Here is a 21,549-nt window from a genome sequence, read left to right on the forward strand (position 1 = left end):
TGGACGCCTTCCTCATGGATTGGGAAGGACTAGACACGTATGCCTTCCCCCCATTCAAGATCCTAGACTGAGTCATGAAGACGTTCAGGGAGTCAAACAACGCCCGCATGACCCTGATAGCTCCGTTTTGGCCCATGAGACCCTGGATTACAGAAGTGATGGAGTGGCTAGTAGACATCCCCAGATCGTTACCTTGTCGGAACGATCTACTCAGACAGCCACATATAGAAAGTTACCATCAAAATCTCCTCGCTCTCAATCTAACTGCCTTTCGACTATCGAAAAACTGGCAAGAGCGAAGGGCTTTTCGAGGGAAGCTGCGAGAGCAATCGGGAGAGCGAGGAGGACGTCCACAATCAAGGTGTACCAGTCAAAGTGGGACGTGTTCAGGGAATGGTGCAGAATTACAACATTTCCTCTTCCAGTACCACTCTAACTCAACTGGCAGATTTTCTGTTACACTTAAGAACCCAAGAGAAACTAGCAGTATCAACCATCAAGGGATACCGCAGCATGCTAGCCTCCGTCTTCCGACACAGAGATATTGACGTGTCGGGAGACAAGGATCTCTCGGACCTCGTAAGGTCCTTTGAGACAGTTAAGAGTAAGGACAACCCAACCCTCTCTTGGAATTTGGATACAGTCCTGATGTTTTTAACCTCGAGCAGGTTTGAACCTCTCGACAAGGCTTCGTGGAAGGATCTCACTAAGAAGACCCTATTCCTGGTTGCGTTGGCAACAGCCAAGAGGATAGGAGAATTGCAAGCCTTTAGCAAAAATGTAGGCTTCAATGGAGAGAATGCAGTCTGCTCGCTGCATCTAAGTTTTCTCGCCAAGAACGAGAATCCTTCTCAGCCATGGCCCAGATCATTTACCATACCAGGACTCATTTGGTAGGACAGGAAAAGGAGAGAGGCCTTTGTCCAGTGAGGGCCCTAAATTTTATCTGCAGAGGACCGAAAACATGAGAGGACAGGCAGACACCCTCTGGTGCTCGGTGAAGAAACCCTCGTTACCCTTGTCAAAGAATGCACTGGAGTTCTTTATCAAGGATTTAATAAGGGAAGCTCACCAGAACTGTGACGAGAAAGCTTCCCAATCCTCAAAGTCAAAGCACACGAAGTAAGAGCTGCGGCGACTACGATGGCTTACAGACACAACAAGTCTATGAAATTGATTTTGGGACCAACATTCTGGCGAAGCAAGTCAATCTTCACAGATTGTTACCTAAAAGAGGTACAGACTCAATATGAGGATTGTTGTTCCCTAGGTCCGTATGTTGCCTCCGGCGCCTTGGTTGGAGAATGTACTACTGCCACTAACCTATAACCTTGTTTATACCCTTGCATCTTCTTGAACTTGATCTCACAGATTGTCTGTGAAGGTTGTTGCAACCTTCCACGGTCTGGGATGCAAGTCTAAGTTAGGTTTTATGGAGTGTGTTTTTAGTGTTAGTGGATCAGGTGGTCAGCTCATTGTCCATGGCTTTGCCAGGATAGCAAGGGTGGTGGTCTAGTCATGTTAAGGTTGAGGACCGTGTGACAGCCCCACAGAGACTTTCTACAGCCCCCTGGGTGGATTGCTGGGTCTCTCAAGGAATGCAGGCTAATGAGGCTGGAAAACTATGAAGCCAGCTTCCTTATCAGGTAAAAACCAGATTATTGGTACAGCTAATTTGTAGCGATTAATAATTTTACAAATTCCCAACAGTGTTGCGGTTCTCTAACCCACCACCAAAGGTGTCAATCAGCTATATATATGTAACTACCAGGGAAGTTAGATACAGTGGCACCTCGAGATACGAAATTAATCCGTTCCGAGGCGGCCTTCGTATCATGAGATTTTCGTATCTTGGAACACATTTTACATGTAAAATGGGTAATCCGTTCCAAGCCCTCCAAAAACACCCCAGTAAATTATATTTCCAGGCCTAAAATACATGTTCTAGGGTTACAACGCCGATCCGACGGAAGAAATATGACTCCAAAAAGGCAAAATACTGTACATACTTGAGTAATATTCAACTGCATGTAATGTTTAACCCCATTTTTACTGCATATATTAGGACTTTAGCATATGTCCCCTAGCAATAAGCCTAGCCTATGTTAGCGGTTGCTACTGTAGCCTAGTCTATGATTCTGACAAATAAACCTAAGAGCTAAAAGCTTAGAATATGCCAATAAAATGTATAAATAATCAGTATGTACTCATTTCAAATAATTATTAATTAATCATTAACTATAATACACAAACAAACAAAAAACAAACCTTCCAATTGATTGTTTACATTCAGCTCTTACCCGTCTTACGAGTATCAAACGAGCACCAAGCAATCATTTTTCCTAGCACACAGTTAGCCATAAATTGTCATTAGTATCTCTCTTCAATTAATGAAACTACCAAACAGTATAATAACCATTCATTTCTATTCTTTATTCTATCTGTTTTATTATTACGTAACGTAATAATAAAACAGAAGAAGAATTCTAAAAAATACGTATTTGTTGGCAGTCTGATTTATTTTATATTTTATGATATCTAATTCACAATTTTTTTTATTAAATGTATTGCATGTACTCATTTCAAATAATTATTAAGTAACCATTAACTATAATAAACAAACAAAAAAAAGGCTTCCAAACGTCTGTTTACATCCAGCACTTACGAGTATCGAACAATCGACAAGCAATCACTTTACACAGTAAGCCATAAATTTTCATTATCTCTCTTCAACTACTGAAACTACCAAACAGTATAATAACCATTCATTTCTATTCTTTATTCTATCTTTACCTAATGTTTTTTTTTTATTAAATGTATTGCATGAATAAGTTTTTCAATTTACAGCATCCTTTTACCAATAGAATACTTAAAGCACAAGGGGTAGATGCTGACCAATAGGAGAGCAGGACCTTACGGGGTGACTAGCATCAGGAACCAATGGGAGAGCGGGAGGATGGTGGCGAGTTTACTCAGTTGGCGGCGCGGGAGTTTTAAAATTGTTCTCGGTGGTCCGGGCGAATCTCGGGACTTTACAGTAACAACCTTTCGTATCTTGAAAACTTTTTGTATGTAGAGCAGTAAAATTTTTCGCATTGGCTTTCGTATCTCGAGTTTTTCGTAAGTAGAGCCTTTCGTATCTCGAGGTACTACTGTATTTAAAAATGGTATTTTCATTTTAAAATAAGTTTTTAAATATACTTACCTGGTAGTTACATATATAAAAGGTCCCTCCCTCCTACCCTCTGAGAACAGGGGCATGGAATTTCTGAGGGCAAATGGGAATGGTTCCAAGTACCTGGATAGAGGGAGCACAGGTATGATCACCTGACCGTCTATCGGTGACAGCTGCGAATTTTGAATTTCTGCCGTGCGCACGACGAATCGGCGGGATAAAGCTATATATATGTAAATATATTTAAAAACTTATTTTAAAATGAAAATACCATATTTGTGTGCATCTACCGCCATTCCTGTATGTTATCAAGTGCTCCCTTTTGAAGAATGTGTTCATTATTGCCATATCAAAAGACATGGCAAAGTCTACTATACTCTCTCCTTCTGGTATTCTCTCCCCGATCCCATGTCCTCCATGCACATGTTCAATTACATCATTTTCATTTCTGACATGTCCATTAACCCTTTAATGCCGATTGGACGTATTAAACATCGACTAAAATTGTCTGTTGTATGCCGACTGGACGTATGGTATGTCGACGAAAAGTTTTTATTAAAATTTGCGGAAAAATGGTTATAGGCCTACTAGGCAAAAATTTTGAATCGCGCCTTGGAGGATGCTGGGAGTTCACGGATCAAGCTGTTGTTTTGTTTACAAGCGTGACCCAGGTGCGCATGCGTGAAATGCCTCCTTCTCGCATCAGCGACACGTCGTCCGAGAGGAATCTTTTGCCGCAATCGTGTTTTGCCGAACTTTTGCGAAAGTTTGAGTATTTGTGGTGGTACAAGACGTACGTAGAGATGTCTCAACGTCGTATGGAGCGCAAAAGGCGCGGTTTACCCCTCGGGAGGGATCATGTGAGACGTATTTTGGACTTGGATGCTGGCGAGGGACCAAGTACCCAAGATGACCTCGTGCCTCAACGCCGTTCCGTGCGGCCTCGTGCGGACGAAAGTGTTCAAGGACCACAACGTCATCACTGAAATCATCCTTCTTTCCTACGGTGATATTAGTTTTCTTCAAGTCTTTCACTACTTGGTGTATTGATTCTTCAGTATCTGTATGAAGATTGGCTATTGATTCCCCATGAAAATGTTGTGTAAGCAATTTGTTAATGTTAGTATATAATGCATCACATTGACTTATTGGTTCCCATATTCATAAATTCGTTTAAATGAATGTAGTTATTTTACTTAATCTCACTGAATTAAGAGTTCTATGTGCATCACCTCTTTCTGAACTAATGAGAAGCAATGATTCGTTAATTTTAGCCCCTTCATTTGTTATTTCCCCTGTAGATATGAGACTGTCTGCATATATTTTTGTCAGGATCTGAATTATCTACTCATACACAGAAGCGAGTGGTTTGCATAATGACTGCTGCTTGTGCCATTGTTCTAAATTGCAAGGCATTAGTATTATTATTATGGTTATTAGTATTTGTGTTAGTAGTATTAGAATTTTCTCGAGTTGATGTTTTTTGTGAATTCTTTACTGGAAGTTGGCTGCATCTGCCTGGTGTTGGTCTGAAATTGTATGGGCTATTTCTAATAGCATTCAACAATTCATCAAATGAATTCTGCATGTTACAATAGTATTCTAAAATTCATAAAACATTTATACACATTATTCAAAAATCATTGAAAAGATTTTCTTATAAATACACAACAGTATTAAAAATATATCATTAAAAGAAAGTTATGTTATTAAAGATTCCTATCTATCTAACATTAAAAAAAATATATATATATATTTTTAGAGAATAAAATTTTTATCCTTTTTTTCTTTGAGAGAGAATTATAAAAGTTTTAAACCTTCAAAGAGAGAGAGAAAAAAATGTTCATTTACTTAGAATAATTAAAATAACTTTCCAATTACGACACTTATTTCTGTTGTGGCTCGGTTTTAACTATTGTTTGTTACCACTGTTTCACTTTTCTTTTCGCGACCAACACTGTAGTTCGCTGTAGACAGGCAGGATATGACTTCTGGTTTTAAATCTTGACTAAAACTATCTTTTTCTCGTTTGTTTCGTTGACCATCAGGAACTCTTCTTTGATTTCACCAGTAATGCTGATGTTTAACAGGAATGTTTTGTTGTACGTATGAAATGCACACATCTGTTTTTAACAATTGTATATAGAAATCTGTTTGAGTGTGTGTCAATAGCCCACAAAACATGGGCGTCGTTGCTGCTGTCGCTGAATATGTTATGGCGTTTTGCTGTTCCACATTGACTGGTATGCTTGCATTGTTCTCATTGTTCAATAATTGTTTTATCTTCGGGGAATAATGTTTCTTAGTTGTACTTCGTTCTGTTTTGGCCGACGACATTTGTAGCGGGAATGTTTTCGTCAATGTTATGATTCACTGCACCGTCTTATTAAATTCTTGAGGTCTGCTCGTCGATTCGTATTGTCATCATTATGGAGTTCTTGTATGTGTACTTGTTCGTTCTTTACACAGCACTTTTTAAGTCTTCCTCGGATCCTATTTAGCTGCCACCAGTGTAGCGACTAATTTAGTGTTACAGAAGTTTACTGTTGTTTTCTTTGTAATGTTTGTTATAGGTCACAGGTGAGACAGGTAGGCAGTTTTTAATGATTGCACTTAGATTATTCTGGCACCAGTGTTTTGGCTACATACTCACGACACTTCCTGAATGTTACTCTCTCTCTTTCTCTGTCTCGATTCTCTATTATTCACTCTCTCTCTCTCTCTCTCTGTCTATCATTTGTCTATTAATGGTTCTCTCTCATTTCTTTTTCTCTCTTTTATATGTACACTATTCCTCTAGTATTCTCCCAGCTATCATTACAGTTCAACCAACCCAGCACGGACTGAAATATGGGAATGCTCAGATCCAATCCATCATATGAGCCTGAGGGTCCGAAGGGAGAAGTAGAAGGATCAGATCCATCCCAGTGTGAGCATGAGGGTCCACAGAGGGAATGATCAATCTTCTCTTCTAACTGGTCATACATAGAGGCAACAGCTCTGCCAAGAGGTATGATGATCACATGCTGGTGACTTCCCCTTACTCCTAGCTGAGGAAGCAAGTCCAGGAACATGGAGGATGAAGTTAGTCTCGAAGATTACAACCTTGTCAAGGGATGAGGTAAAGAGGCAGAACAATTCTCGAAAATGCCCCTTTTATTTTTCACAACAAAGGGCTGGTCTCAAATGGAAGACATTCAAACATTTGCTGGAGGTCTGGTACTGGAGGAGCTTCATAAACACCAAAAAACACCAACTGTGTCCATACATTTGGCCTTTTTATTCTCTGCCAGGTCGTTAAGGAAACCAACATAGACTATGACTATTGTTGTAGATGCTGCTAAAATTTCTATGAATATGCTTGCAGATACTGCTAAATGTCACAAAGTTCCTTGTCCCCTGGCAAGATAAATTAAATAGGGTAGGTTACTTTTTCATTGAACTGTTTTATGAATTTTTGGTCTAGTGACCTGGCACCAAAACCATTGAATTATATTAACTTTTGGGTTGGAAGGAAAAAGCTAGAGGGATCTGGCATTGTCAGAAACTAGCAAATACCTTCGTTCCTTCCTCTTCTTACCAAACTCCTCACTGAGGATAGGACCACTGCCAATATGTCACAGGTAGGATTGTACAATCTTTATCCCTACAAAATAAACAATATTTTTGTTAGATTTTACTTGTAAGAGGGACATGAAGCAACCAAATGGACAGCCAAGTCCCTCTCATGGGCATTGGTCATGCTTCTTCTCCACCATGACGAAAGAAGCAAAGACCAAAGTGACACAAAAAACTGAAAAAAGTACATGCTATTATAAAAGTTAATGGGTTGGATTTTCATAGGAACACATGCCTAAGTTGGATGACTTGCAAACTGTCCCTTCATTCGACAACATATTGGCATGTTTCCACTGATACAGGACATTACTAGAGTTAAAACAACAGCTTTTGTAAGATAATGGTTTTCTTACTATGAACACATATAATATAAGTTGTTAGTGAATAAAGTTTCTTTGCGTTCATATCCTTTACTTGGAAAATGTGTGTAATTCCTCGAGTGAGTAGTGGCTGAAAGCATGTGGATAGTCAAGTCTGATCCCCAATTCCCCATGTTACACAGGCTAAAAAGATGATTCCTAAGCTTATAAATATATCCCAATGTCACTTGGGCTAAACAGATGATTTCTAAGTTCAAAAATACATTACCATGAAACAAAATATCTAGGAGGCCTGTAAAAGTACTGTTAACAACTAAATAGTGAGGTCTATACTGCTATTATTCACAGACTAAACACATAGTTTTCCATTAGTAATGATGAAATTTTGAATCCTTCCATTAATCTTTAAATAGCAGCAAGTGCATCTGTATATAGTTATTACAGGTAAGATATTTTATATAAAACTATTAATTATGAGATTGAATAAAAAACATGAAACTAACATGGTATCCAACTAGAAGTTAAATCATTATTATACAGAACTCAGAATTAATGCTAACAATGTAAAATGACAAAATTTTCTAAGACAATTTGTATTTTTCATAGCTACAAACCTGAGGTCTTAACAATAGGATAATTTCTAGCACCCAAATCTTGTGATATCTGGATATGCATGCTTAGAACAGGTGAAGAGTGGTCAAGGACCACGCACCTACGCCACTGCGTCAGTCTTTCCCAACTCAGGATGTCTTAACAAACAGAGGGGCGGCTAGAGGCGGGCAGTATAATGTTAAGACCTCAGGTTTGTAGCTATGAAAAATACAAATTGTCTTAGAAAATTTGTCATTTGTTCATACGTGAACAAACCTTTGGTCTTAACAATCGGATAGACTCATACTTGGAGGGAGGTACAAGACATCCTAAACTGGCTGGGGGCCTACCCACCAGTCCAAGCTTCCAGATTGGAGCATATGCTACTGAATAGAGGATTTGATATTTGTATATTAAGCGACCACACTATCAGTATGACTACCTTACTCACCTGTATCAGACCAGTCCAGCGATTGACCCGTCTATTCCATAACCCGCCCGAAGGAAGAAGGAAAGGTACAAGAGAAAGAAGGAGACCAGCCAACTCACTCATTCTCTCATCCACACAATCATCTTGGGTAAGATACAAAAGTGCCCTGTTAAGGGCAACTATGAGTTACACAACCAGTTGGGCCGCCACCACAGGACCCAGGGAAAACATGTCCGTAGATCTGTGGCCAACATCCTTAAGATAGAACGAGGTGAACGTGGACTGGCGTAACCAAGTACCAGCGTTCAGCACTATGTACAGTCAAGTTCTTTTTGAAAGCCAGAGAGGGACCAATACTTCTAATGTCATGCGCTCTAGCCTGCACAGACGTGGTGGTGGAATCATCAAGAGTCAAGTATGCCTGTCTGATAGCTTCCCGTATCCAAAAAGAGATAAGTATTCTTAGACATACATTTCTTTATACAGCCTGTGCTAACAAAAAGTCTGCGGCAGCCTGGTCTAAGGTGTCGAGTCCTTTTAAGATAGCAATGCAGGGCCCGGACTGGGCACAACAAAAGCTCTTGAGCATCACCACCCACAAAGTCAGTCAGTGATGGAATGGAAAAAGAAGTAAATCTGTCATCATGCACAGAGGGATTTTGGGTCTTGGCCACGAATTCCGGGACAAATTCGAAGGACACCGACCCCCAACCCCTGGTGTGCTTCACATCAAGCTTAGACCGTGGAGCTCTCCTACCCTCTTGGAAGATTCCAAGGCCAGAAGGAAAACTGTCTTGAGCATCAAGTTCCTGTCAGATGAGCGACGCAAGGGCTCATATGGACTCTTATAAAGTTCTTGAGAACCAAGGAAACATCCCACATCGGAGGCTTGAGCTTCCTAGGAGAACTCGACTGCTCAAACCCCTTAACTAGCAAGGAAAGTTCCCAGGAAGAGATGTCGATACCTCTAAGGCATAACATCAAAATCAGGGCCGCCCTGTAGCCTCTAATGACAGAAACTGACAAAACGTTTCTCTCTGAGGAAGGTTAAAAAGTCTGCTATTCGCTGAATAGAGGTTGCAAGTGGAGAAAAACCCCGTTTACGACATTAATCACAGTTAATCACCCATTTGCCTTGGTAAACCGTGGAGGTCGACTTTCTGAGACTGCTGGACATATGCCCTGCTGTTCTCTGAGAAAAGCCTCTCGCTCGGAGGAGATACTTTATAGCCTCCAACTGTGAAGAGACAGATTTTACTGACTGGTGGAATCTTTCTGCATGCGGCTGACACAGATGTTGCCAAGGGGTTATTTCTCTTGGAACCTCTGACAACGACGACAGCAGATCTGGGAACCATTCCACCTGAGGCCACTGAGGGGCTACCAAAGTCATCCTGAGACCCTGTTCAGAACTTGACGGATCAAACAAAATGGAGGGAAGGCATACACCTCCAGGTTGTCCCAGGGATGTTGGAATGCGTCCTCTGCTAACGCCAAAGGATCTGGGACCACAGAACAGAATATCTCCCGCTTCCTGTTGAAGCGAGTCGCAAAAAGGTCCAGCATGGGTCTCCCCCAAACCCAGAAGAGCTTGTCTGCTACCACTTGATAAAGGGACCACTCTGTGCCTAGGATCTGATCCAGACGACCGAGTTCGTCTGCAACCACATTCCGTTTGCCTAGGATATACCTGGCTGAGAGCTCTACCGAATTGCTGACCGCCCACTGGTGAACCTCGGCGGTCAAGGCGTAAATTTGACGAGAAACCAGGCCTCTCTGCTTGTTCAAATAGGCTACCACTGTACAGTGGTGTTATTCAACATGAGAATGACAGAATGACCTTCTACCTTCTCCTGAAACTCCTTCAGACTCGGGAAGGCTGCCTCCAACTCCAAGACGTTGATATGTTGCTGTTTGTCCTCTAAACTCTAAACGCCTGAAGCAATGAGCCCCCCAACCTGCGAGGGAGGCATCTGAGAACAGAAGGAAGTCCAGTGGAAAAGAACTAGAGGGACACCCTTCGAAAGATTCCGGTCGTCCAACGAAGGTCTTCTCTCACTTCCAGAGACAGAGAAACTTAACAGGGGTGAGTCTCCCGCCAGAGACCAGAATTCTCCTGGTCTCCAATGGGAAAACTTTTGCCACTGTCGTATTGATGACCATGCCCAGGTAGAGAATCCTTTGGCTGGGTACAAGGTTCGACTTTCTCTGGTTGACTACAATGCCCCAGTTCCAGACAGAACTGTAGTAGATGATCCCTGTCTTGCAGCAGCTTTTCCCTGGAAACTGCCAAGACCAACCAATCATCGAGGTACCTCAGGAAACGGATCCCCTGAGCATGGGCCCAACTTGACACAAGAGAGAAGACCCTTGTGAACACCTGAGGGGCTGTTGTCAGCCTGATGCACATAGGACCTTGAACTTGAAGACCTTGTCCCCAAGAGAGAAGCGAAGGATCTTCCTGGACGTCGGACGAATAGGGATTTGGAAGCGTGTCCCTAAGTCTATTGACAGCATGAAGTCGCCTTCCCTCACGGCTGCCAACACCAAACGTGAGGTCTCCATCTTGAACCGTGTCTTCCTGATGAAGTTATTCAAGGTGGATAAGTCGATCACAGGTCTCCATCCTCCCGACGCCTTGGGCACCAAGAAGATGTGACTATTAAACCCCTGAGACAGATGCACCACTTCCTCTTTTGCATCCTTGTCCAACATCTTCTGTACTTCCTCCTGAGGAGCCAAGAACTTCAGATAATCTGGAGGATATGCCTTACTGAGCTGTGGCTTGTCCAACAGAGGAGGAGAGAAGTCGAATAGCAGTGGTACCCCACCCGAAGGACATCTACCACCCACTTCTCTGCCCCATAACTCTGCCACTTTGCCCAATGGCCCGCCAGGCAACCCCCCACCCATGGCACAGGAGAGGGAGAGGCACCTAACCTACTGATGGCCCCCTTTACCTCTGCCCCTTGGGCCCCCTTCTTGGCCTAAAGGAACGAGAGCAAAAGGGACGTTGGTCCTCTGATCTAGGCTGAGCTGAATGGGAAGGCGCTGCCGAAATCGAACTCCTTGACGGCCTACCAGGCGACGATCTTCTTGACTGCTGCTGGACATGGAGGAGGAGGAGGAGCCAGACATCTCCGAGGATGAGACTCCGATTTAGACATGGCCTGGTGCACCAGTCTGTTTTTGGTGTCAGCCCAGCGCCGGTCTATCGCATTTTCGAGCTCAGTCCGAGGAAACAAAAATTGGGACTCCAACAGATCTACGTTTCTCAATGCCAGCAAGGACTCTGTGTCAACTGATCTCTCCATCCTAGATAAAGCCACATCTCTTCTAATCAGAAGGAGGTTAGCCCATAAATTAACACTGATGTGAGCCATATTTAAAAACGCCTTGCCTCCGGACTGCAACAGATTGGGAAGTGAGGATGCACTCACCAACCCTTCTGGGGACCTGTCAGAAGCTATCTTGGCAATGACCACAGACCAGAAGTCCAGCCAAGAAACCGTCTACAATGGAAGCTGCCGTAGATTCCAACGCCGAGGCATTTTGTGGAGACAAAGACAGAGCCACTGACCTTACCTGCTCTAAAGTCAATCCCAGCTTCAGGCAAATGACGTCTGGGTAAAGATGGCGCGACGTCTGGGTTAACATGGCGCGACATCAAAAATGCAGAGTTCGTAGCATAGTACTTCCTATGTCTCATGAGAGACGGGGGTAGTAGCTTGGCAGAGCCCCTAGAGTGAAGCGAACCATCCTGGTCCGAAACAGGCGTTAACCTTATCTAAGACCGACTGGACGTTCCCCAACAAGGGAAGCTGAAGAGATGATTTGGGATCCTGCGTAGCTTCCACCAAGGCTTCCAAGCAAGCAGTGTAAGACGACCAAGCCTGAGTCCTACTCTCCAAATTGTTGAAAGAGATTGGCAACTTCCGAAAAGGAAGACAAAAACTCTTGTCTCTCTCTCCTCCTGCTCCAGCAATGGAGACCGATGACGAGAAGAATGTGTAGGCTCCTCTAAGGCACCTTCCCAATTAAAATTAACAGAAGGATCAGCAGCCAAACAGCCCAAAACACCAACTAACCTGTCTGGGCTGGGTCCACGCGTCGGCTCCCGAGACGAACCCTCTATAACACTAGGAACATCACTACGTACTCATCCCACAGATGACTCATTAACATGTCCGTGAATGGTCATGGGTGTGGCAGAAGTACGAACGTGAGTTGGAGAGAAATCCCGAACACTCGAATCAGTGGAAGAAAAGGAAGGAGACACAGGCACAAAGCTACTATGGGGGGTGAATACTGCAGGAGACGAAGCATCAGGAAGAGCCGAAAAACCTTCCCACTTCCCATGAAGGAAGAGTCGAAACCCTCTGATGCTCTCTCTTGCTATAAAAAGACTTCCACTGCTCTTCAGGCCATGCCCAGCATTCCGTTCAAGGATTCGTTATAGTACAAAAATTAGAATGGCACCTGCTACTTGTGATGTGGGGATCGGTCGCCGCCGAAGCCAAAAAACGAGAACAAGGAAAACCTGGAAGTCTGGGGCACACACTTTGACGAGGCCAAGAAGGAGCAGAAGCCATATCAGCCGCACACACACTAACACAAACGAAACGGGCAGTGAACCGGGTAAAGGCTGAGAGAGGTCAACCACGACTCTCGCCCAGGCGGTTAAAGAATACGGACGCAGTGGCGTACGTGCGTGGTCCTTGACCACTCTTCACCCGATCTTCACATGCGTTGCCAGATATTACAAGATTCCTTGCTTTCATCTGCTTTTTAACCGGATCCAGCTAGGCACTAGAAATTATCCTATTGTTAAGAACGAAGGTTTGTTCGCGTATGAAGAACTAAAGGTTCAGATGAAATCTTCTAATAAATCACAGGATAGTGTACACACACACACACACACAAGGTAACTAGATTATACAATTAAATTTACCAAGAAATTATTCTAAATATATTTTGATAAAGGTACAACCATTGCTCAGAACACTTCACCTTCATATGTTTCTCTCTCATATAAAAATACTTTCCCTAAGAAATACTGTAAACCGATAAAAGTACTAGAAATTTTTCAACAAAAACTATGCACTGCATACTGTACAAAACTTATTAAAAAAAAATAATATAAAATGCCAGCTCATTTCTTTTTATCATATCTTTGCAAATAATAGGTAAGGGAAGGGTTACAGGAAAGGAATGTATCATGAGTACCCATCGTATGAAAGTGATATCATGTTCCCATTCAAGAATTGAAATTCCATTTGTTCAATAAACTTTTGAAAATTTACAACAATTATTTGCAACATTAGCAGACAGGTTAGTTTAAGAGACACCAGTCTGACAACAGAAAGCATACTTTACTGTTGGGAGATAATGATATTTTGAACAACCTTCACCTTCATTTTTTTTTTTCTTTTTGAAGAACAAGGCTCCTTAACATAACATGATATAAGAGATGGAAAATAAACGTTCTAAGGCATATATTATTTTTTTTTAAGTATTTAAATTAAAGCAAGTCTAACAAAAATAAAATCTCTTACAAAACTGACCTGTACAGCTTTTGCTATGGTTCATCACAATATATAGTGTATAAAATAAAATTCAAACATGAAAGCAATAAAGAATTGTGAAAATAAAATCAATATATGAATCTATAAAATATATATTTTATAGATTTTAAAAATATCATTTGATAGAAAAACCATTCATTAGTAACACATCCAAAACAACAGGTCTAGTTTTAACTGCAATTCCTTATTGTCCCCCAAATTAAATAATATATATATATATATATACTGTATGTACCATTTTCATTATATATGTTAGTCAAATTTATTTTTTCTTTTTTTTTACTTTTCTCTTAAAACATTTCTAAAATGGTACAGATCACTTGCGGTCTCCCAAAAGACGAAGCAGCTCCAAGAACAAGTTCAAGATATCCAGGTAGAGATTGATAGTAGCAAGAATATATTCCTCAGGAGATAATTTCTGCATCATCATCTGCAAGTAGAAAAATTTCAATTGCAAGAAGACAATATCATTAACCCATCTATCCATCTTGTAGTTACAGAATTAATAATATTTAAGAAAATACAACGGTTTTCCTAATTGTACTACTATACTTATTTTACATTTTTATATTTATGCTTTACAAAACTGTGGTTGAGCAACCATTCTGGGAAACTATTCAAAGTGCCACTTACTGATCAGTTCTGTTCATTAGCAAGAACATTCAAAGACAAAATAAAAGGGGTTTAAGCACTAATGAGCATACCCACTCGAATCACCACCTACAATGTGCATCGTGTGGCACAATCTTAAAAGTTTTCCTCCTGTGTTCCTTTACCTCCCAAATCTGTGATGCCTTTTAACTTATTATTAATTTCAACCTCCAACTTCACAATTTTCCTTTTTCAATCCTTTAAGGTATGGTAACTATACTCTGTTTTTTCCATCTGTCCACCAGCATGAGGTGTTTGCGTATGGTAACACTGTGTCCCAGGCTGTAGATTAGTTACATTCAGCTTACATTCAACAATAATAATAACCTTATTTCGAATATTAACGGTGTAATTCGCATACTGTAAATTATTGACACACTTTTCAGTTGCAAATGTACACCCAGATATCCTTTTATTTACCTAAAACTTACACATAGCGTAACTATTTAAAGCCCGAGACAGTGTTACCTGGTCTGCTGCTGCTGCTGATAAAAAGATCCTTAAAAAAAAGTATTAAGCAAAAACATAGCAAGATGAGAGCTCAGCAGCTTGCAGATGGAAGAATCCCTCACAGACTCCATCACAAAGGATTTGATGCCTCTTAACAATTTTGAGGATTTTCTTTCTCTACCCATAAATAGCCTCAATAATAATGAGATTGGCGTAGTTTTGGAAGCTCTACTTTATTGCATGAGTAAAGTCTTGTTGGATACAATGAGTTTAAAATTTTTTATGATACAAATAAGGAAAACCAAATAGGGTAATGGTCACCTCTCTGTCTCAGACGATTTACTCACATCATGAAATAAGGAAAACCAAATAGGGTAATGGTCACCTCTCTGTCTCAGACAATTTACTCACATCATGGACTTTGACTTATTTATTTCAAGATTTCTGTACCTGCTGTCTTCTACAAAGAAATAAGAACAATGGTAATGTGGTGACATGGAGAAATTATCTCATGTTTGTTTTTTATTGAATAACTATGTTAGCCCTAAATTAATTTTCAAACGGGTTTTTATGCAAGCAAGGTTTGCAAAACTTAACAGCTTAAATACAATATTTTATTTTTCCATTTATGACAATCACAAGACTACCATAATAATGTAAGAAGCCACAAAGGAGTTTAGGAGGGGAGGCCACTATATGCTTTTGTATGCAGCCAAACTAGCTTAAAATAAGACTCAGGGAAAAAATACCAGATATACCTAAAAAAATAAGTTTTGAGAGAAGAAAAAACCATTAAAATTGCAAACTGACAAATTTTTTATTAATTTGTATTTTTCATAGCTAACAAACCAGAGGTCTTAATGCTAGGATGAATCAGTGGTTCTCAAACTTTTTTGTGAGCAATCCTATTTGGATCATTTGAATCCTTTGTGACTAAGAGTAAAGTAAAGAGAAAGAAAATGTACAGTGATATAAACACTTCTTTTGGAAAAATGTAATGTGTACAGAATTATCATTCACAAAACTAAACTAGTGGGAGCCATGGCACTATTGGGTGGGTGCCCAGGAGGAGGGAGGATGAACTGAAAGTGTCATAATTTTCCTGTCCCTATGGCCCATTTAAAATGATCTCACAAACCACAGCTTGAGAACTACTGGGATAAACCTGGTGACAGCTTGAAAACTGGTTAAAAACAATAAAAGAAATAGTACTATTTATGCAAGGGATCTGTGGCAACTGGCATCCCAAACATAGCTGAGGTGGAAGTGAGTAAGAGACCATGATTGAGCCTCATGACTTATTTAGTCTCTTCCAATACAAGATATGAAATAAGGGGTGGCTAGAGGTGGGCAGTCAACGTTAAGACATCAGGTTTGTTAGGTATGACAAAATTAAATAAAAATTTGTCATTTGTTCATATGTAGAACAAACCTTCAGTCTCAACATTAGGATAGACTTGCACTTGGAGGGGGGTAAGAGAATCCTGAAACGACTGGAGGTTTGGCACACCTGATCACTTTGGAAATAAGGATTCTAAGGAAGCGGACCTAAGCCTCTGAGATGTTAGATATGTGGGAAGCGAACACCCAGTCCACTACATTTAAATACAATGCAACATGTCTAGATTCATTACATAATATAGAAGTCAAAGAGAACTATATCTGTTCACGCACCAAACCGTGTCAGCCACATGAAATAGGTATATTACCACACCTCACTCCCTTTGCTAGCTGCAACACTCGCCTGCATCAAGCCAGTTCCAGCATATGATGTGTCTATTCTTCAAACAACCCATAGGCATTGAAAAAAGGAAAAAAAGAGAAAGAAAAACGACCAGCCATCTCACTCATTCTCTCTTCCACACTATCATCTTAGGCAAGATATGAACTGTCCTGCCAGAGGCACAGGATGAACTACACAACTTATTGGAGCAGCCACCACCAAACCCAAGGAAAAAGTGTCCAAGGACCTGTGGGCAATATTCTTCAGGTAGAAGTAAATAAAAGTGGTCTGACAAAGCATGAACCAGCATTCAAAATCCTATGAACAGACAAGTTTTTCTTAAATGCCTGAGAGGAATTTATTCCTCTAATGTTGTGCTTTTGCATGCACAGTATTGGTAACACAACTTGATGGTGAGGAGTAGGCTTGCCTAATCACCTTGCGTAGTCAAACCAATATGGCATTGTTGGACGGTTTGCCTACTGACAATGTGCATACAGGTCAGTTTGCCTACTGGACACTATGCCTACCGGACATCATCCCTATAAACAGTTTGCCTACTAGTGAACAACTTTCGTAAACTACCGAGGATATGCATAAGGGTGACACACTCGTATGGGTGACACACTCGTATGGGTGACACACTCGTATGTCCATGAGAGATGACACAGCTTTCAGGCTCTCAGAAGATGCAGTGACAAAGTCCTAAATCCTCCAACATTAAACTTTTTGCAAGGTGGTTATGGTAACAATTACTGAAGTTTGGGGTGGAAGTACCACCCACCTAGTCAGAGTTTGCTCAAATCTAGGCAGTTTTTCTTTTGGCTGCAGTCTTGATGAAACGTGTGTTCCTTCTCTGTCCTGCCATTCAGCTTTCTTTTCCATTTGGAAATTTCTTTATACCATGTCAACACGTATATTGATATACTGAAACATTTCATCATATTTTTCTTGCCTCTATAACAATATATTTTCCTTATTTTAATTTTTGTGTATTCTGTTTTCTTGAACACACAATGTCTTTTATTTTAGACTACACATTTCTTGGAATGTTTCCATGAAAGTAGTTACCGAGAGACTTGGAATATGAGTGAGACAAAATAAGAAGATATGATAAAGTGATTATATAGCCTGGGTGAAATAACTGACTGGAATTCTGTGAAGTGGTCTGGTCTTGCAGATAGAATGATTTACAACTGGATGGTAAAAAGTGTTTAATTTGTTAGTTTTCTGAGGAAGGGGGATGGAGAATAAGAGCGCTGGGTGCGGTATCCCGAGATTGGAAAACTGACAAAAGCTACTAGATTGAAATAATATGGGTATGTGATGAGAAGGGGACAGGATTACCCAGTCAGAGATGAATTAGATATGGAAGGAGCATTATGCCTAACAGTGGGAAGGTTCAGAAAACCTTGAAGAATGGTATAAGACTACCTTTACCAGACAGGGATGTCCACATGTGCCAAGAACAAGAAACTGTTTCATGACAAATAAAAGATCTTGTTTGGTCTGAAATACACTGAGATTTGGGCAGAACAGCAAGCTTTAAGATGATAACTCCAAGTCATGAAGGCAATTTTTCACTAACAAATATGATTTACTACTACCACATACACTCTTTGTAATATGAGGCATTGTACCTATTATTTCACGACTTACTTTAACAAGACTAAAGTCATTCTTGGAGTCTTACTAACATTGGAAAAGGTTTTCATTTGAAATGAGAAGTGAAACTAGAGCCATGTAAAATCAGAAAATCTGACAGCTAGGTTAGAGGAAACCAAAGGGAACTGATGAAAGTAAAAACCAGAAAGAACCAAGGCTGGGGCCATTGGTCACAGCCAAGAACCTATAGTACCATCTTAAGTATACCACAGAGAGCTTGATGTAATGACCCCCAACTGACAGTTCTACGAGGTAACCAGATACCTTATAGAGATATATTGAGTAACACGTATCTACACATTATTAAAATATCTACACAACATTAAAATTAAAAATATAGCATACCTGAGTATCAAAAACAATGAAAAGGCAGAAGATGAGGGCTGACCCACCAGCTACAGCTAATTCCAGTCCATTACTTCCAAGGAATATGTTCATCATACCCAGTCCAATCACAACCATAAGACCAATCAACAGCCTGAAAAATTAACAGAGTAATTTAATAACTAGTTTTATGGTAGTTACAATGTACAAAAGTATTACATAAAAAAATGTGATATAACACAGCATGGAAAATTTAGGACATTAATAAAAATACCTTAAGGTGTTTTTACCAGAGTCCTGTACAAACTGAGACAAAAGTTTGAGGGACATATAAACTCCTTGGTTTAAATTTTCTATGTAAAACAGTACTCTTACACATTGCTAAATATAGTTTACTGGGTAAAAATTCCATAAAGTTTTGTAATGTTGTAACATCAGTTACCAGAACCTTGAGGTTTTCTATTTCAGTACATAACCTAAAGAGAAGTACTGTGGTACCTCGACATACGAAAGCCTCAACTTACGAAAAATTCAAGTTATGAAAGTAAATACGAAGATTTTTTTTACTCGACATACGAAAATAGTTCAGGATACGAAAGGTTGTTACTGTAAAGTCCCGAGATTTGCCCAGACCACCGATAACAATTTTAAAACTCGCGCTCCACCAACTGAGTCGACTCGCTACCATCCTCCCGCTCTCCCATTGGTTCCTGGTGCTAGTTACTACCATAAGATCCTGCTCTCCTATTGGTCAGCATCTCTCCCATCATGCATCTACGTAGCGGCGTGCTTTTTCGGCCACTCAGTAGCAGCATTGTTTCTATATGCACGCTGAATTCGTTCGTTCTATACGATTTCGTTTATTAACGTAAATTTGTTAGTGATTTCGTTGTAGTACTACTTGATCGTGTTGTGTGAGAACTTTAGTATGTACATATGTATAAAACATAACTTAATTACATTCAGTATATACAGTCATGGGTCCCAAGAAAGTTAAAGTTCACTGAAAGAAGAGGATGCTTTCTTTGGAAACAAAGATGGAGATAATTAAAAAGTATGAAGCTGGCATGCGATTGAGTGTGATCACCAAGGAATATGGCCAAAATGCGTCGACAATAGGCACCATCCTTAAGCAGAAGGAAGCCATCGAAGCAGCTACACCTTCCAAGGGTGTGACTATTTTGTCCAGCAAGAGGAGCCATGTGCACGATGAGATGGAAAGGCTGCTTCTTGTCTGGATAAAAGACAAAGAAATCGCTGGCGATACGATAACCAAGACGGCAATCTCCCACAAGGCCAGTGCTATTTTCGGCGATTTGATTGCCCAGGCCGAAGACGACGGAGTAGAAGGGACATCGACGCCAACCCCAGACTTCAAGGCTTTTCATGGGTGGTTCAAAAAATTCCGTAAACAGACTGGCATCCATTCGGTGGTGCAGCATGGGGAGGCAGCCAACTCGGACATGAAAGCGGCCGAAGCCTTTATTAAGACGTTCGACAAGAGGACGATCAAGGAAGGCTACAGTTCTCAGCAAGTCTTCAACTGTGATGAGCCTGGCCTTTTTTGGAAAAAAATGCCTCGTCGGACGTACATCATGCAGGAAGAGAAGAAGCTACCCGGGCATAAGCCTATGAAAGACAGGCTTACGCTCGCACTTTGTTCGAACGCCAGTGGGGATTGCAAGGTAAAGCCCCTACTTGTCTATCATTCAGAGACTCCTTGAGCCTTCAAGGCCCACAAAGTACTAAAGGCGAAGCTTCCAGTGATGTGGAGGGCTAATGCGAAAGCCTGGGTAACAAGACTTTTGTTCACCGAGTGGATAAATCTGTTTCGGAAGAGAAGCGCCTCCCTCTGAAATGTCTGCTGTTGTTGGACAATGCCCCTGCTCACCCTCCTGGCCTCGAGGAAGATATCCTAGGGGAGTATTCTTTTATCAAGGTTCTTTTTCTTCCGCCTAACACCACCCCTCTCCACGAGCCCATGGACCAGCAACTGATCTTGAAATTCAAGAAGCTGTATACGAAACATCTTTTCAAGAGATGTTTCGACATCACCGATACCACAAACCTCACCTTGTGTGAATTTTGGAAGGAGCATTTCGACATCGTCATATGCATCCGACTCATCAATCAAGCTTGGCAGGAGGTTTTGAGGCGAACCTTGAATTCTTCGTGGAGGAAACTCTCGCCTGATGCCGTATCCGCCCGAGACTTCGAGGGATTCAACATGGGCGAAACTGGTGCAGATTCAGGAACAGTTGACGATCCTGAAACTGTTTCGCAACCAGATCTTGACGAGATCGTTGCACTCGGCAAGTCCATGGGGCTGATCGTTGACGAGGACGACATCAATGACCTTCTCGAGGAGCACCAAGAGGAGCTTACGATGAATGACCTGAAGGAGTTGGAGGCCATGCAACATAACGTTGTTCAAGAATAGTTCTCTAGCAGCGGCGAGGAGGAGGACGATGACCCTATGAAAATGGCAGAAATTAAGGATGCTCTAGCTGCTTGTCATAAGGTGCAATAATTTGTAGAAAAGACACCCCGAAAAGGCTTACACAGGTCGTATGCTTGCGCAGTTTGATGACATTTGCCCGAGTTGTTTCAGGAACATTGTGAAAAGTAGGCAGAAGCAATCTTCCTTGGCTAGTTATTTTTTTAAAGAGGCCTTTAGTAGGAGTAAGCAAAAAGGAAGATCCAATTGATACTGCGAAAAAACAAAGTTGAAAGTGGTGAAAAATTTAAAAATAAAAAAAAATAAAAATTTCAAGTATTTTGTAAAGTTAAGTGTCACGGTTTTGTTAATGTGTTTCGTAAAGTTTAGTTTATGTTTCCTGACATTTTTAATGTTTCGTTAAAGTGTACGTACTACGTAACAAATTTTCTGCCGTTTGTCCTCCTCCTCTGTCGCTACTTTCGGAGATAGCCTCACTCGAAAGGTAAGGTTCCACATTTTACTACATACGTACGTATGTACGTACAGTATTTCTTGTATACCATGTACACTAATACAC

At 40.9% G+C, this 21,549-nt stretch overlaps 1 protein-coding gene across 1 annotated transcript in view; it reads right to left on the reverse strand.

The window, feature by feature from the left end:
- Window positions 1-13,089: 13,089 nt before the first annotated feature.
- The window catches only part of LOC135221784 (protein lifeguard 4-like), a 106,777-nt gene continuing 98,317 nt past the window's right edge, over window positions 13,090-21,549 (reverse strand). Inside the window, exons 4-5 of the mRNA XM_064259631.1 lie at window positions 18,554-18,686; window positions 13,090-14,149 (exon numbers count right to left, since the gene is read on the reverse strand). Coding sequence (XP_064115701.1) covers window positions 14,036-14,149; window positions 18,554-18,686 — 247 coding nt within the window. The 3' untranslated portion in view covers window positions 13,090-14,035. The remainder of the gene's footprint in view (window positions 14,150-18,553; window positions 18,687-21,549) is intronic.

This window comes from Macrobrachium nipponense, chromosome 3 (assembly GCF_015104395.2).
Source record: "Macrobrachium nipponense isolate FS-2020 chromosome 3, ASM1510439v2, whole genome shotgun sequence".
Lineage (NCBI taxonomy): Eukaryota > Metazoa > Arthropoda > Malacostraca > Decapoda > Palaemonidae > Macrobrachium > Macrobrachium nipponense.